This window comes from Ursus arctos, unplaced genomic scaffold (assembly GCF_023065955.2).
Source record: "Ursus arctos isolate Adak ecotype North America unplaced genomic scaffold, UrsArc2.0 scaffold_19, whole genome shotgun sequence".
Taxonomy (NCBI): domain Eukaryota; kingdom Metazoa; phylum Chordata; class Mammalia; order Carnivora; family Ursidae; genus Ursus; species Ursus arctos.
The window spans coordinates 43,829,346-43,845,936 of record NW_026622863.1 but is presented as its reverse complement, the minus strand read 5'-3'; the positions used below and the strand labels follow the sequence as shown (position 1 = coordinate 43,845,936).

General features: G+C 55.6%; 1 protein-coding gene across 1 annotated transcript in view; it reads right to left on the bottom strand.

Moving 5' to 3' along the window:
- RYR1 (ryanodine receptor 1) overlaps positions 1–16,591 on the bottom strand; it is a 108,369-nt gene that overhangs the window by 49,305 nt on the left and 42,473 nt on the right. Inside the window, exons 39-64 of the mRNA XM_048223677.2 lie at positions 16,292–16,565; positions 15,399–15,516; positions 15,180–15,312; positions 14,734–14,828; positions 13,347–13,482; positions 12,959–13,145; positions 12,764–12,872; positions 12,255–12,375; positions 11,989–12,158; positions 10,309–10,529; positions 10,117–10,207; positions 9,078–9,218; positions 8,513–8,676; positions 8,318–8,396; positions 7,954–8,043; positions 7,366–7,506; positions 6,916–6,990; positions 6,740–6,815; positions 6,298–6,421; positions 5,546–5,661; positions 3,898–3,965; positions 3,677–3,798; positions 3,142–3,191; positions 2,669–2,729; positions 2,330–2,568; positions 225–306 (exon numbers count right to left, since the gene is read on the bottom strand). Of these exons, the coding sequence (XP_048079634.1) occupies positions 225–306; positions 2,330–2,568; positions 2,669–2,729; positions 3,142–3,191; positions 3,677–3,798; positions 3,898–3,965; positions 5,546–5,661; positions 6,298–6,421; positions 6,740–6,815; positions 6,916–6,990; positions 7,366–7,506; positions 7,954–8,043; positions 8,318–8,396; positions 8,513–8,676; positions 9,078–9,218; positions 10,117–10,207; positions 10,309–10,529; positions 11,989–12,158; positions 12,255–12,375; positions 12,764–12,872; positions 12,959–13,145; positions 13,347–13,482; positions 14,734–14,828; positions 15,180–15,312; positions 15,399–15,516; positions 16,292–16,565 (3,283 nt within the window). The remainder of the gene's footprint in view (positions 1–224; positions 307–2,329; positions 2,569–2,668; positions 2,730–3,141; positions 3,192–3,676; positions 3,799–3,897; positions 3,966–5,545; positions 5,662–6,297; positions 6,422–6,739; positions 6,816–6,915; positions 6,991–7,365; positions 7,507–7,953; positions 8,044–8,317; positions 8,397–8,512; positions 8,677–9,077; positions 9,219–10,116; positions 10,208–10,308; positions 10,530–11,988; positions 12,159–12,254; positions 12,376–12,763; positions 12,873–12,958; positions 13,146–13,346; positions 13,483–14,733; positions 14,829–15,179; positions 15,313–15,398; positions 15,517–16,291; positions 16,566–16,591) is intronic.

Sequence of the window (16,591 nt, the reverse complement as noted above, 5' to 3'; positions counted from 1 at the left end):
CCCCAGCCCGAGCCCGAGGCGGCCACTTCCTTCACTGGCCTTCCCCTGAGTGCCCTCACGTGGCCGCCTCGGTGAACTGCAGCCGCCACCAAGCATGTCAGTTGTTGAGGCCTTTGAACATCTCTCCTGCTCTTCACTCAGCCCCATCTTCTCCTGCTCCCTCTTCCTCCTGAGCCCCCACACAGTACCCACCCCAGCCCCCAACTGTGGCTCTCTCTCCTTACTTTTCCACGTAAGCGTTCTTGGTGGTTCCCAGAGAGTAGATACTGCACAGCGTTCGGTAGCAAGAGACCTGGACATCATCCACTGCGGGAAGGAGGGCGAGGGTCGGGGATGCACCCACCGTACCAGTGCTCTCCTGCCCTCCTCCCTCATCTCCAGATACTGGGTAAGACCAGGGCTATGGAGCCAACCTGCCATTTACCAGGTTGTGACTTGAGCAAGTACCAACACTCTCTTGGCCTCAGTTTCCCTATCTGTAAAGTGGTGATAATTATAGTATCTTCCTTGTGGGGTGGTTGTGAGGATCAAAAGAGTTAATGCTTGGAAACCAACTGGAACAAGGCACAGAGCAGTCATTCAATAAAGGCTAGTTGTTCCTTCCTTAGAGAGGATTCATGGAGCTCTTTGATGATAGCGATGGACACTCTTTCCAGAAAAATGCAAACCAACATCCAACCCTGACTGTAATTAGAGGTCATCCCCCTTCTCTGCTCCTCCCCACAGCCAGAAGTCCAGGTTAGGAACCTCAACAACTTCACAAATGTCATGAGCAAAAAGAGGGCAAGGGACACGTTCTAGATGGAAGAGACTACAGGGACTTAACGATCAAATGCAATGAGAGAAACTTGGCTGGATTCTGAGTTTGGTTTTAAATCGAAGGCATTTTAAGGGTAACGAGGGAAATTTAAATACGGTCAGGTTATGTGGCGATAATGACATCGTGATTACATGGCAGGGCCTCTGATCCTGGGAGATGCAGACTCAGTATTTAGGGATAAGGTGTCACGGTGTGTGCAACTCACATTCAAAAGTTCAACAAAAAGACTTAAAAATACTTTCCACCCCTAAAGTGAAAGGCTAAGCAAATGGGGCAAATTGTTAACAATCCTTTTCTTCTGACTTTCCTGGATACTTTAAATTTGTCTAAATATAATGTGGGGGTGGGGGAAGAAGCCCATCTAAGCGTGACTTACCTTACTTTTATCAAGAGGTTCTAATTTCAAATAAGCAATGAGCTGAGACTTGGCCCCACTATCCACCAGTCCCCACAGCCCATCAGCCCTCCAGCCCATCCTGGACATCTTCCAGGGTATTCCCTGGGCTCCTCACAACTGCTGAGTCCCACAGTGACCTCGGCATCTCCCCCAAACAGGTTACTTCTTCTAACCCCCGTCTCCTGAAGGCCCCACTGTCGTGGGTCCGGACCAGGGCCTTGGGCCTCGCTCTGGCTGCCTCCCCTCGGCCTCCTGAGTGTCTGTCCTACCAGCTCCTCCTGTCCTCCCCCTGCTCACCATAGTCCAGGCCACATCTGGTAAGGCTCTTTCTTTTGGGTACCTGACACCCCACTGGGTGTAGCATCTTGCCTGTGTCCCATTAACACAGGCACATTGCTCACTGTGTGCATTAAGTCCCAAGACCCCAGGCTGGGTCACACACCATATGTGCCCTTTGGTAGCATAAATACGGCACACGCTGCTTATGGACTCCCAATATCTGCTCTTAATGTTTTTCTGCTCTTTTCTTCTTCCTCATAATACACCTCCAATATTTAGCTGGACACATGACCTCCAGAATAAAGGCCACTTCCCCAGCCTCCCTTGCGGTCACATGCGGCCACGTGCTAAATCCTGGCCAGCCACATGGATGTCAGCAGGAGTGATGCAGACCGCTTCTAGGTCGTTCCTTTAAAAGAATTGCAATGCCCTCCTCTTTGCTTCTTCTTTTCTCCTACAGGCTAGAATGCAGACATAATGGTGTGCCACCCCAGACCACAGGGATAAAGATGGTATTTCCAAGATGGCAGAGTACCAAGATGGAGGGCACCTGGGCTTCTGACCTGAGGAGCTACTTACGTGGGACTGTTACATGAGAAAGAAATACCCTTCCTTCCTGTTTAAGCTACGGTGATTGAGGGTCTTTTTGTTAGAGCAGCTGAACTTATACCTCACTAACTCATTCTGTTACCTACCAATTCACTGGATGCACACTCGGCTCAGAGCAATGAAGCCACACGTGCTAACACCTGGGGGCTCTGTCAGGCACACAGGGACGGCTGGTGTTGGCCAAATTGGCCCCCCACCCCTACCCTTGGGCCAGGGGTCCTTACGGATAACGTCGTCTCCGAACTGGTGCTGGGCGATGTGCTGGAAGAGCGTGGTGAGGACAGGCAGCAGGGCCACGGTGGTGTAGGTGAGGTTCTGGCCCACGCCCTTCACCTGTGTGCGCGCCTGGGACACCTTGCCTAGGCGCAGGTTCTCCACCATCTTCTCAATGTCCTCTGATGCGCTCTCGAAGAAGGAGCGGAGGCCAGCCTTCACGATCTCAGGGCCTGACTTCATCACCGTCCTAGAAGGGAAGCCAGGGCATGCCAGTTCTAGAATCTGAGAGATTCTCGATTTCAGAGAGCTGAGGAGAACGGGGCAGGAGTGGGCACCACACCCCATACCTGGCATCCAGGGAGCGGGCCAGGATGTGAAGACAATTAACCACAGCTGGAGCATCTGTGCCTGGGAAAGGAAGATGGGCAAGGGTGAAGAAAGGGCTAAGAAGGCAGTGCCTTCCCCTACCTCCACCTCACCCCCAGCCCCACCTCCACGTGGACCCCCACAGGCCCCTGTCCTTCCCGAAATCCACTCTGCTTGTGCCTCCTGCATCCCAGCCCTGACCCCTCCCTCAGGCCTTCACTGTCTGGTGATGAGTCTGTGCCCCACTGGCTTGGGGGCTCCACGAGGGCAGGGCCCAGCGCTATCAAAGCCACAGCTCTGTCCCCAGGACAACCCCATCCATGCCCAGGTGTGGAGGAAGAACACAGTGTTCAAATTGGGCCTGAACTGGGAATTCTTTCTTCAGGGTGGGGCTGGCAATTGCAGGGAGAGAGGGAAGATTAGGGAGAAGAGTTGGGCAAGCAGAGCTACTTACCAAAGAGAGAAACTCGGTGACGGACAAGAGCAGCAAGCTTGCAGAAGAGGCTGAAGAAAGAAAGGGACAGAAGGACGGGGGAAACAGGTAGTGAGGATATTGGGGGACAAGGACAGCAGTGATGCAATTAGAGGGACAGGGACGGAAGGACAGAAGATAGAGCCAGGAGGGCATAGGATGATGGGGAAGAAAACGAAGGAGAGAGGAAGTGTGGGGCGGGGGGACAAGGAGATGACAAGCTTGAGAGTCACAGGCAGAAACAGGGATACTAGGGGCTGGGGAGGCTGATCTGCCTTTCTGATTGGGCAGCCAATTCACCCCATTTGCCTGAAAGTCCCATGTCCTGGGAAATCCCTCGGGCCTGGGCACAACAGGACAGCTGGTCACCCTCACTCTTCAGTCCCCTCTGCAGGTAGACTGGTCAATGCCCAACACCCAGGACAGAGTCCCTAAGGTCCAAAGTTGGGTGGAAAGGGTCCAGGATTACAATCCTGTGAGGTCAGGGCGCTGGGTCAGAGGTCACAGGGTAGCCCACCTGGTGATCATTTCCTTCTCCTTGTTGGAGGCATGGCCGCCACTGCCCAGCACTTTGGCTGGTGTGGACAGGAAATAGAGGCAGTGGTTGGTGAAGTACTGGTTGATCAAAGGGAGCAGGATCTGGAGGGTGGGGTGGGGAAAAGATGAGGGGGACTGGGTGAAGGGTAGGGGAGCCCACCCAGTCCCCAGCTCCTTACAGCTTCCGAGCCCTTCTCTCACCTTGGCAAAGAATTTAATCTCCTGTTCGTGTGGGGACTTTTCCACTCGTCCACTGCTGACCACAGCCTCTGGTGGGGGAGGGAAGACAGGGGTCATGGTGGATTCAAGGCTGGGGAACTCAGGGTCTTCCAATGGGGGGGGGGAACTCTGGGGCAAAGGCAGGAAAAGATGGGAGATTAATTCTTGGTATAAAGTCACCTCTTTGGTTCTGAGGTAAACCTCTCTCCCCTCTCATCTGATCCCCCTAACTCCTTGATCAAACCCCTCATGAGGCTGAAAATGGGGAGGAGGATAAACTGGGATGGGATAAGGCCATAGGACATCCCCTTCCTCACAGGCCCTTTTCTCCCTGAACTTTGATACTTGACACTGAACCAATTTGGAAAGAACGAATGAATGAAAAAAGTTGTCAATGTAGATAGATTCAAATTGATTTTAGAGCGGAAATCAATTTCAGATGATAATAATGGTGACAGTAATAATTAATACTACTAAAATAATAATGCTGGCTTCCATTATTAAACACTGACTATTGTCCCTGGCACTGTGAGAAATGTCCTTGCACAATCTCCTCCCAACTTGAAGGTCTGTATAGTTGGTCCCTCTCCTTCATTTTACAGATGAGGGAACTGAGGTAAATAACTCAGCCTGAGTCACCCAGCAAGTAAGTGACAGAACTGTGGCCGGTTATGGTGGACAGATGGGGAAACTGAGGCACAGAGAGGAGAGGGAGTTGCAGAGAGGTGCTCAGCATGGAGGATCAGCGTGTGGGACTTGAGGTGAGATGTGAGAGTGAGTCCTGCTGTGCCGCTCATCTAGGGGGTCCAGGGGTCCTGGGGGGCTCTCAGGGGGATTGCTGGGATCTCCGGGGGAAGCTGGGAGGGATTCTAGGGGCGAGCTGTGATCCTTAGTGGGACGTAAGGGGCATGTGCAGGGCATACCAACAGCCTCCACCCTCAAAAGAGATCCAGGATCTGCCCAGTCCTCACCCTCTTTGGCCCTACACCCCCAGTGTGTCCCCAGTGCAGTCAGGGGGAGTCCACGAACACCTGCAGCAGGTCACAGCACTCTCCTGCTCAGCCCCTCCCATGGTGCCACCCCACTCAGGGTACGCAGCCACAGTCCTCCCCACGCCTCCAGAGCCCTATGTGATCTGCCCCGTCACTTCTGTCCCCATCTCCTTACCCTCTCACCCTCAGTCACTCTGCTTCGGCCCCACTTGGGTCTCTTGTTACTCACACCAGGGACCTCTCAGAGCCTTCGCACTGGCTGTTCCTCTGCCTGGAATACTGTCCTCACGGGGCCAGCCAGCTTCCTCCCAGCTCCTTCAAGGTCTTCTTGAATACTTTATTTACATTTTAACCGGCCCCGCTTTCCCTCACTCCTCATCTTCCTTAGCTGACTCTAGTGTATTCTTCACCCAAACCCTAACCGCCTTCTAAAAACCTGCTATCTGATGTTAATTGTCTGAATGCACCACAGGAATATCAGTGCAGGACAGGGAGCTTTTGCCTTGCTCACTGCTCTCAACATCCGGCACAGCGTCTGGCACAGTGATGAGATGAGGGGACGGAAGGAGAAATGCATGAACTGGGGCCTTAGGTGAAACTGCTCGGATGGCGGGCGCGCAAAGGGGGCTCCTCCGTACCCAGGTGGGCGATAAACTCCTGGGAAATGTCCATCCAGCGCAGCAACTGCTGCAGGAAGCCAAAGGCGAACCGTTTCTCAATGGAAGACGTGTCCAGCTCCATGTCCTTAAGGCCTCTGCGTGGACAGGCAGAGAGGCGTCAGCCCAGAAGAACGCGCGCCCTGTCTCCCGCTCCTCTCCAGGTCCCCTTCTGCTCCCCTAGGCCCTGCCTCTGCAGACTTCTGTCCCACCGCAGGTCCCCCTCAAGTTCCCAGATATTCTCTGGCCCCACCTCCCCTCTCCAGACTCTACCCTCTTAGCCTCCTCCCTACCTGGCCCTCCTCCCTGGCCCTCCCTCTCCCTTTCCTTCTCCCCCCCTTTTAGCCCCTCCCTCTCCCTCTCCTTCTCCGCCCCCCCCTTTTAGCCCCTCCCCTCTCTGGTCTCACGCGGCCCCCAAGCTCCTCCCCTCCCCGGCCCCACCTCTCCTCTCCAGGCCCCGCCCTTTTAACCCCCTCTCTGGCCTCCCCCCCTCAGGCCCCACCCCTCTGGGCTACCTCTCCTCCCTGGCACCTCCCTCACCCACCAGGCCCCACCCCTGCAGCCACCTTCCTTCTCTGGCTCCATTCCTGCTCTCCAGGCCCCACCCCTCTTACTTAGCCTCCTTGCTTCTCTGGCCCTGCCTTGTTACCCCAGCCCAGCTCTTCCCAGTTTCCGCCTTGCTAGCTCCTCCCACATTCCCCACCCCTCCCTGACCAGGCTGGCAGCCCACGTGCCTGGTGACAGCATAGCCGTTCATCTGCAAGAACTTCAGCAGCTCTTGGGCCTTCTCTCGATCTCGGGCTTTCTCCTTGGCTGTAAGTGTGTCATAGGGGACCAGCAGGGGGTGGGTCCCACCACCTGGAGCAGGAAAGACCAGAAATCAGAGGACTGGGGAGACCCAGGCTACCCTCACTGAAGTGGTTCTTGCAGCTGAGGGCATGCATAATTATAGCAATAAAAACAGAGGTAAGAATAACCAAAACACGGTTTTCAGATGATAGTCATATCCTCACTGCAGCCCTATGGCAGTGGATGCTATTAATATGGGGGGGCGCGGGGTGAAAGCAGTTGTTCAAAGTCATACAACTCTAATCCAGACCCTTATGACTCTGGAGCCTATGACTAGGGAACTTTGGTGAAGAAGGGTCTGTGCAGGGATGGGATGGGTGCCCTCACCTTTGGCCTCCAGCTCCTGCTTCTTCTTCCGCCCCCACGTGTTGTGGTAATTTTCTGCCAGTTGTTCTGCCATGGCCTGGGAGTGGATGAAAGAGTCAGGGCCTAGACTCAGAGGATGTCCTCCCCAACCCCAACAAGCACCTCCATGCTCCCAGATGAAGGATCAGGGGTCTCACCTGCAGCTCCCGGGACAGGGTAACTCCGCTGAGGTCGGGGGGCTGGGGGTTGTAGCCTTCTCGCGGATCATAAGTCTGGGAGGACGAGGTAGAGATGGGAGGGCTTGATGGGCTAGCAGGAAGCCCAGGCCCCAACAAAGTTTACCCCCTCCACCTGGCCCTAGACCCCTGCTCTGCACCCACTCCTTAAGGCCTTGTCTCTAAGCCATGCCCTCCTCTCCTCTGCCCTTTGCGGTTCTTCATACCCAGGCCCACTCCCTTCCCAGGTCTCTCACCCTGTCCAGCAACCCGCTCCCGGCCTCCCCTATTCCGCTGACCCCACCTCCCTCCCTTGGCCCTTCTCCTCTCTCAACCCACCTCCTGCCTGGCTCCGCCCTCCCCTGGCCCCGCCCCTTGTTCTAGCCGCTCACCACCCCTATGACCCCACCCCGGCCCCGGCCCCGCCTCCACCTGGGCACTTTGGGATATCTTCCGAGTTTTCTTCTTCTCTGTCTTCTCCTCCTCGCCCTCCCTGGCCTTCTCTATCGTCCATTCCCAGGCAATCATGGCCTTCAAGGACTCCTTGATGGGCCAGCGGTAAATCTCTTTATCCTGGGGTGGACAGAAAGGCGGGGAGTTGGTAGGATGGGATGGGAGGGAGGGAGGTAGAGTTAGGAGACTTACTGTCTGGCCTCCAGTGTCCTAAGAAGAGGAAAGCCTCCACCGAGTGGCTAGGAGGAAGTGGTCCAGCTTGGATTCGAACCCAGGTCTCATACCTGCTTTGTAACAGAGCCTCCCAGAGTCTCATCCCATTTTACACATGAGACTCAAAGAAGTTAAATTGTACGGCCAAGGAATCAAACCCTGTCTCTCTGACTCTTTCTAAGAGAAGGAACACTAGAAGTCTGGAGTCTAGGGGAGGCAAAGTCCATGGATGAGGAGCCCTAACCAGCAGTCCCAGCTAGATCTGAGCCTGAAGCAGCCTCCCTTCTCCCTGAACGACCCAATTTGGAGGTTTACATTTGGGACTCCTAGCATTGGGCCCCAAGACTTGCTCACCTTCTCTGAAAAGGTCTTATAGGGCCTCAGCATGGGATGGGTCTTCAGTTCCTCATCTATGTTCTCCCCATAGGACCAGTTGTTCTGGATCTGGAGGTGGAGAGGGGAGAGGGAGGGGCAGCGCCACTATGGAGCTGAGGGTGGGGGCAGGAGGAGGGGTGGACAGCAGCCTGGGGGACTCCTGGAGGAGTTCCTGGAGGGGCTGAAGGCTCCTGGGGAGGTTCTGGGTCTCAGGAAGAGTTGGGGGTCTCAGGGAAACCTGGGGCCTCAGGGAGGACCTGGGTCTGGGGGAAGCTGGGGTCTTGAGAAAGGCCGGCAGGAATGGGGCTTGCTGGGGAGGGGAGGGGAGGACCCTGGCGCCAACCTTGTCGAAGGCCCACTTCTCATGCGTGTACTCTGCAAACTTATTAATGAAGGAGTCCAGCTTCTCTGGGATGATCACACTATTGGGGGGATAGGATGGGCAGATGTTGGGGCTGGCCCCTCCTTCCATGTCCAAAACCTTCTTCTCCTTCTCCCAGCCCCCAATCCCCACCCGACTCCTGCCCCCAGGCCTCACTTGAGGGTCTCCACAGGCCGAGGATCAAAGTTGCCTTCAGCGTCCACCGTGGCCTTTTTCTCGGCCTTGGATGAGTACGAGGCGTCCACGTAGTCAGGGGGCAGAGCCCCTGCGATGGCGCACAGACAAGGCATAGCCATGCGGTACAGCTCTGCATCATACTTCTGGGGATGCCAGGGGTGGGGGGGGTCATTGCAGGCCTGGCAGCGCCTTCAAATCTTGGAGCCCTAGGACCTCAACTCACCCCTCCAACAATCCACCCTCCTCCCTGGGCCCGAAGACCTCAATTATGGCCTCTCTCCCTGAAAACCAAACCTCAGCCCACAAGGAACCTCAAAACTACCCCCATATCACCCCTCTCTAAGCCCCCAAAATAGAGGCCCATCCCCCCTTTCATTACAACCAAACCAGAGACCCAACGCATAGATTCTTCTGGGTCCAAACCGCCCAACTGGCTCCCTCTCTGAACCCCAAGTTTGGGAATTTCATTCTGGATCCCCCAACTTTGGGCCCCAAACCCTCCAAACAGGCTCCTTGCAGCCCGTCCTCCACCACGTGTCCAGACCTTATGGGCCAGCGAGTCAAAGATGCCCCAGAAGAGTTTGCGAGTGAGGTGCAGCTCTTCCTCGGAGGTGACCCCGAAGTTAGCCCAGCCCGTGGGGAGGCAGTAGTACTTCCAGCAGCGCTCATAGTGGTTGGTGAGGAGCTGCGTGGGAGCAAGAGGGGGGACACACAAATGAGAGGCACATAGTAGGTGGCAGGCAAAAGAAAGGCCAAGGAGGCCAGGGTGCCAGGGTCTTTAAATTACTAAGGCAATGTGGGTTATGCAAATGATGCTAATGAGGGAAAATGGTATGCTTATTGGAGAGTGGTCCGGACCGTTTACCATGCAAATTTAGCATTCCGATTTAGAGTCAGGATGGGCACTCAATTTGTCTGGTGTTGCTTTACACAAACAAGCACGCTAATATTAATCCAGAGGTAGGGTTGTGTGAGAAGTGCAAGCGGACATATGGATGGAGTGATCCGCACGCCCGTGAACGACCAAGGCAAACAAATACAGGCAGAACCCCATGCAAATATATGGTAATTGGGAAGAGGGCCTCCATATTCACTATGCAAATTTGAAACGGGCTGGTTTAGATGTATTATGTAAAACAGTCAAGATAATCGGAGTTGGAGGTATCTCCTTATGCAAACGAGCGGCCAAAAAAAAAATTATAGGAGAGACTGCAAATATTCAGAATAGCGGGGGTGCTATTTATTCAAATCAATGCACTCATTTGAAAAGAATAAGGCTGGTGGTCTGGGCACACGAATAAGCATGCTAATTAGGAAAAGCAGTGTACTCCATGCAAATACGCGCTAATTTAGGTGTGGCCTGGCTCGCTGTTGGGCGAATCAAGCGCTAATGAGGGAGCGCTAGCGGCACCAATGACGCGGAGGGACTGTCTTGGAAATCCTAGTATGCCAGTGAGAACGCCAGAGAGGTTTCCGTGGGGACGCTGCCCTCAACACTTGGCAGGTTAAGTGCGCTGGGCGGTGCGGGACACACGAGCGCGGAGGCCCGAGGGCCGCGCACGCTGAAGAGGGCCCGCGCTCACCTTGAGCGGCATCTTGGCGAACTCGTTCAGGATGGGCACGTCGAACACCAGGCGCCGCAGCAGGTGCTGCAGCATGGACGGGCGGATGTACCTGCGGAGACACGCACCAAAGGGGGCGGCGGGGTCTCGACCCCCGGCCGGCCGCACCCCTCCACCCCTGCCGCCCCACCCGCACCCCTGGCCCCGCCCCACCTGCAGAGTGCCATGAGACAGTCCTCGATGACGTCGCGCTGCGCCTTGGTGAGCGAGCGGCCGCGGGACAGGCGGTACACCGTGTGCAGCATGGAGTCCACCATGATGGCGCGGTGCTCGGTGCCCGCGAAGAGCGGCGCGCACTTGGTGATGAGCGGCAGCACCGCCAGGCACAGGTAGCGGTTCAGGGCCAGCGCCATCTCCGTGGTGCTGAAAGTGGCCTGGGGCGCAGAGTGGGGGCATCAGGCCGGCCTTGCGCGCCTGCGGTGGCCCTGGCTTCGGATCTTCCCCCCACACCCCCAGCAACACTGCTCCCCACTGTCTCTAACATTACTTTACAAAATTTCAAACATACAGAAGTCCAAGAACCAATGAATGAACCCTCCTTATCCAGAGTAGACTGGTCTGCAGATATCGTTCTGCGTGCTTATTTCCTCTCCTACCGCACCTTTTTTTCCTGTAATATTTTTATACAGCCCCAGCCATAGACCGTTTTACCCATGGATATTTAAATATGTATCTCCATTCAGGCAGGTGTTTCTGTTTAACATCCCAGGCGGCCACTTTCACACCCAACAGAATTAACAAGCGTGCAAAATTCATGATCAGCGCTCTCCAATTGTCTCAAAAATCGCTTTACATTTATGTGGTATTGTTTGGATCGGGGCACCCGGAAGCCTCCCCATACTGTATGTTATCTGACTGCTGGGCCTCAGGTCTTTTCATCTGTAATTGTCTCCTTTCCTATTATTTTTAATGCTATTGCTTTGCTGGAAAAACTGGATCATTTATCCAGTGGAGTTTCCTACATCTTGGGTTTGGCTGGTCACAACCTGCTGGTGTCCTTTAACTTGTGCCTCTGCCCTCAGTCTTTTTTTCTTTCTTTTTTCTTTTCTTTTTTTTTTTAAGGTTTTTTAATTTTTACATAATCTTTACACCCAGTACGGGGCTCGAACTCACAACACCAAGGTCAAAAGTCGCATGCTCCACCGACGGAGCCAGCCAGGTGCCCCTGCCCTCGGTATTTCTGATACACTGGTAGATACAGAATCAAGTTGCAGTGTTGCCTTTCTCAGTTAGTAGCCGACAGTTATTTCTCCCACCTTAAGAATCTTCTCTCAGCCAAGGTCACCTGTCCAGCATATCATCATTCCTCTGCGTCCTCTGTCACCAACGTGTAAAGAATTGTTGACACCCGCTGTCCCAATACCTCACCTACCAGACCTTTGTAAACCCCCTCCAGTAAGGCTCTTCCCTCACCGCCTCACTGCAAGTGCTCAGCAAGCTCACCAGTGACCTCCATGCGGCCACACCAGCGGCCAGTTCTGTCCTCATCTTACTGTGCTGTGTCCCCTCCTATAACCTGTGTAACTATCATATATCTACATAACTATTGTGACTGTTGTGCTCAGGTCTGTGTCCTTGGTGCTGAGCCACCATCGAGAATGATTATTTCTTAAATAAGAAAGATGAGATGTTGGAGAGTTCCACCCACCCTCGCCCAGAACTTAGAGTTTATCTTGGTTTTGTTTTCCATCTTGACGAGGTGGGGGGTGGGGAGGGAGGATTAGGATATGTACACAAGCCCAGAACAAACAGAAGCATGGCTGCTATGGCCGTGCCCCATCTGGTGTCCTCTCTGGAGGCAGGGAGGGTGGCTAGCCGGGCGGGGCTGCTCACCGTGTCCAGCGAAGCGGCTGCACGCATGTCAGGCAGGAACCCCACGTCCAGCACATGCAGCAAGAAGTCCTGGTTCTCAATGCCGTACACTCGGTCCAGGAAGAGCACCATGGATGCCTTGTGGTCTGGCACGAAGGATGCCGACATCTTTGGCTGTACCAGAGCCCCATCTGTGGGCCAGGAGGGCAGGGGGTCAAGGATGCCCTTTGGACCCATCCACTCCCTCCCCTGCAGCCCTCCCTTGCTGAGTCCTGCCCCCTCCGCACCTTTGCCCAGGGTGGGGATCTGCAGAGGGAGGCTGATGATGCCCACAAGGTCTTCCAGGGGCACGAGGGAGCGCAGGATGGCGCGGATCCGCAGGGCCTCTCCCTTGCCGGCTTGGATTAGCTGGAAGAGGGAAGCGGCCGCATCATCCAGCACCCTGTGTCCCATTTGCTCATTACTCCAACCATCCCTTCCTGACCCACTGACAGGTAGAGGAGGACTCCTCGCGGGGTAAGCTCTAGAATTCCCAGCCCTGACTCCTCTGCCTGTGTTTCCTACTGCCACCCTGACCACCCCTGGCCCTCATTGCTTGGTCTCCCCCGCTGGTCTGGGAGCTCCGTGAGAGCCGGGCCTGGGGATGTCTTGGTCACTGGTGTGTCTGTCCCCAGGACTGTCTCGCCTAAGACCACCCATAGAGTGAGAGCTCAGTCTATGTTGTCCAAGGCCTGACTGAAGAGGTTCAAGGTTGGCCCTATGTGCCCCTCCCTGTCCCTGGACGTCTAGGTCTCACGTGCATCTCTGGTGCACAGCGTCCTAGCAGGTCAATCAAGGCAGCGTAGAAGGACATGATGGCGTGTCCCAGGTGCACCCGGTTCTCCTCTGGGGGCTCTTCGCCAAAGCTGCAGGGGAAGGTGGGCGGTGTGGGGGAGGTGGCAAGGGGCACCGGGAAGGTGGGCCCGTTCTGCTGAGGAGGTGGGAGACTCACTGCTCACGCCGCCGGTCCCTGCGGACGCCTGGGCCATCGCGCGCCGGGTCCTCAGAGATGCGAATGGCCTCTTCGATGGCGGCCAGCAGCCCCGAGCCGCCCTCACCCCGCAGGGCGGGCCCGAAGCACTCGGGCTTGCGGATGAGCAGCCTCACCACCACGTTGGCGTTCTCCTCCACGCTCTCACCTGGCGCCTCCGCCGGGGTCAGGAGGCCTCATGAGCCCAGGGACCCCGCCCTGGCAGCCCAGGACCCAGCACCTCCAGGGTTAATGCCAGGCCCCCATTGGCCTCTGCATCCTGCCAGCCCCGCCCACCCAGAGGAATCCCTGCCCGGGCTAGGAAGTGGCCCCCAGCCCCCTGCCCTGTCACCGCCAACTCCTGACTTACCGTTGACGAAGACAGCGAAGCGTAAAAAGTCCAGGTAGCGCTCACCACCACACGGGTTCCAGCCGATGTCTGGGTACCCTTTGGCCAGGAGCATGGGGCAGCTCTGAAGGCCACAACCCGCCAGGTAGGACACCACCTGGGGGTGGAGGGGGGCTCAGCCAGAGGCCAGACTCACTCCGTTTCCTCCCTAAGGCTCACACGTCCCTGCCCATCCATGGAGCTCTGCAACCCGATTCATTTCTGGATCTCTCAGCAAACAATCATCATCCTCTACCCCTCATCTCCCACCTGTACCAACCAAGCGGCCTTCTTCCTGGACTCCTTGCTCCCCCCACCCGGTCTATCCCCCCCACCCCCCCCCACACAGAAGTGTCCCTTCCTTGCTTGGAGCCCTCCTATGGGCCATCTCACTTAGGCTAAGACCCAGAGCCCACTCGGTGGCCCACTAAGACCCTCTGCACAATCTTCCCTGTCGCCTCCCTGCCCTCATTTCCCACCACTAACCCCTTACTCCCTCTGCTCCAACCATTCTGCTGCTCCTCAAACTCATGAGGTTCACTTCTGTCTCAGGGCCTTTGCACTGCCCAGAATGCTCTTCCCCCTGATGTCCATATGGCCCCTCTCATCCTTCAGAGCTTTACCTGAATGTCACCTTCTCAGTGAGGCGTCCTCTGATCACACTTGTCTAAACTTGGACACCCTCCTGACACTTGATGCTTCTCTCCCCCACTCACTGTTTTCATCCTTAACACTCATCACTAGCTAATACACGATGTATTTTACTTGTTCATCTTGTTTGTTATCCATCTTCCCAACTAGAATGCCAGCTTCGCGAGGACAAGACTTTTTGCTTGTCTCAATCCCTGTCATACCCCTACTAACTAGGACAGGTCCTGGCACGTCCTTGGGAAATAGTTGTTGAATGAGTAGTACTATAATAGCAGATTAATTCTTACTGAGTGCTTACTGTTTTATAAATGCTTTCGTGGGTTAACTCATTTTATCCTGAGGATAACCCTGTTCTATTATTATATTCATTCTACAGATGAGGAGACAGAGGCCCGGAGAATTTAAGTCACTTGTCCAAGTCCACACAGCAAGAGAGCAAGGGGAGTTAGCCTAAGTCGCTGAACTCCAGAGCCCACGCCCTTCTCCGCCATGCACAGAAGCAGGGGCACAGAGGGCCAAGAAACGTGCCAAAGTCGTGCAGCTGCGGGCGGGTGAAGTATGGATTTGCACTCAGCCCTATGAATGAGGGACTGGGCCCTGCTCTTCCCCTGCGAATGATTGTCCTTCTGGTTCAATCCTGGACCATCCCATAGAGTGGGTCCCAAATCAGCAGGTGCCCCAAAGGGCCACACAGGGGCCAGGCCTCCCCCTTCCACACCTTCTCCAGGTCCTGCTCTTGCAATGCCAGGGCCAGCTCGTTGTTGTCAATGACGGAAGCAGCTGCCACATCCAGAGGCGTGGAGCCCTGCATGCCTGTGAGGGCGAGAGGCAGGGAGAATGCTCTTCAGAGGTACATAGCTGACAGTCTCACTGCTGCTTATCTCACCTCCTCTCGGAAGCCCTCCGTGACCACCCCTTTTACAGCCTATGTCAGGTGCCTCCTCTGGCCTGACCACTCTGGGCTGTCACTGTCTGTCTTCCATGCTGCAGCGTGAGCCCTGTGAGGGCCAGGGCCGGAGCTGTCTGGGTATCCCCAGCACTGCTCATCACAGGGCTAAAGCTGGGGTGGGTTGAGAGTGAGCCAGCAGAGATGGATGTGTGGATGGACCACCAAGAGTGGGCCGTGGGGGACAGCGCCCCCAGCCCAGGCTCGGGGGCTCTCACCCAGGCCGATGCCACTGTTCTCCAGCAGGTAGCTCAGGTGGTCAAACATGGAGCGTTGGTTCTGCCGGCTGATGCGACAGAAGTAGCAGAGGAAACGGCAGCAGCTTGTCACCATCTTGGGGAAGCGGATCTCCTGGGCAGGCAGAGTGGGCCAGTGGTCAGTGCCTGCCCCCTGGACCCCCCCTGCCCTGAGCTCCTCGGCCCCCACAGGCCCCTTACCTTGGATTCACCACCACCCCCGAGGACATTCACCATGACCTCCATGACTGTCTCATGCATGCCCAGTGCTCGCATCAAGTTCGGGTGTTGGTAGAAGACTTTGTTGTTCATGATGTTCCTGTGAACAGGTAGAGTACATGGGGTCACCAGGGGCCAGGTGGGGCCCAAGTCCAGGGAGAGCCCCCAGACCCTTGGGAGAGCTGTCACCACCATTGGGATAACAGTCAACATTTACTGAGTTCTTCCTTCATGCCTGGCACCATCCCCCTTTACAGATCTGAACTCATTCAATCTTTATGTCCACTCTGGAAGGCAGGAACTGTAATTGTCCCTATTTTATAGAAGAGGAAACTGAGGCATGGATCCAAGGTGGGCTCCCCAAGGCGGAGATCCTTACCACGTTGCATGTTGTATTCCCCAAGTGCCTAGAAAGGGCCTGGCACAGAGTAGGCGCTCAATGAATGCTTGCTGAGTGAATGAATGAGGCACTCGACACTGAGTGAGAGCTCAATACCACCATTACCATTATCAATAGCATAATGACGTGCATGAGCCCACAGAAGCCTCACATGACTCTATGGGGTAGGCATGGCTCTGCCCCAGTTTAGAGATGAACACTGAAGCTCGAAGAGGGTAACTCTTGTGCCAAGAGTCACAGGTGAGTAAGAGCTGTTACCCCGGGGGTTTGGGTGGAGAGGGGAGGGGAGTGGACATTAGCCAGGGAGATGGGCTAGCTACTGGGAGAAGTATATCACCCCAAGGATGGGGCAGAAGTGGAGGAAGGAGACATTATTGCATCCAGGGGACATGAGCCAGGGGCACAAGCTGGAGCTAGGAGGGCCTTCCTCCTTCCTGGGGGATGTGCGAAATCCAGGGAGGGGGCAGGGCCTCACCCAATGCTCTGGATCATGAGGTTTTCCTCCTGGGGACCCATCTGCACGATAAGCAGTGATCGGATCTGGCCGAGGCACTCAAGCAGGCTCATGGTGTCCTCCATGGATGATGGTGAGATGGTGTATGCCCGGGGCAGGGCACGCAGCAGCTCCCCAAGCCCGTCGTACTGCCGGTGCAGGAGGCTGAACATGGCCCGTACAAGCTCGGGGCTCTGCACGAAGTCCTCTTGAGCCCAATGCACCACTGTGTGGGACACCAGCTCTTGCAATGACTCTGGGAAGGGGACATAAGTGTCAGAA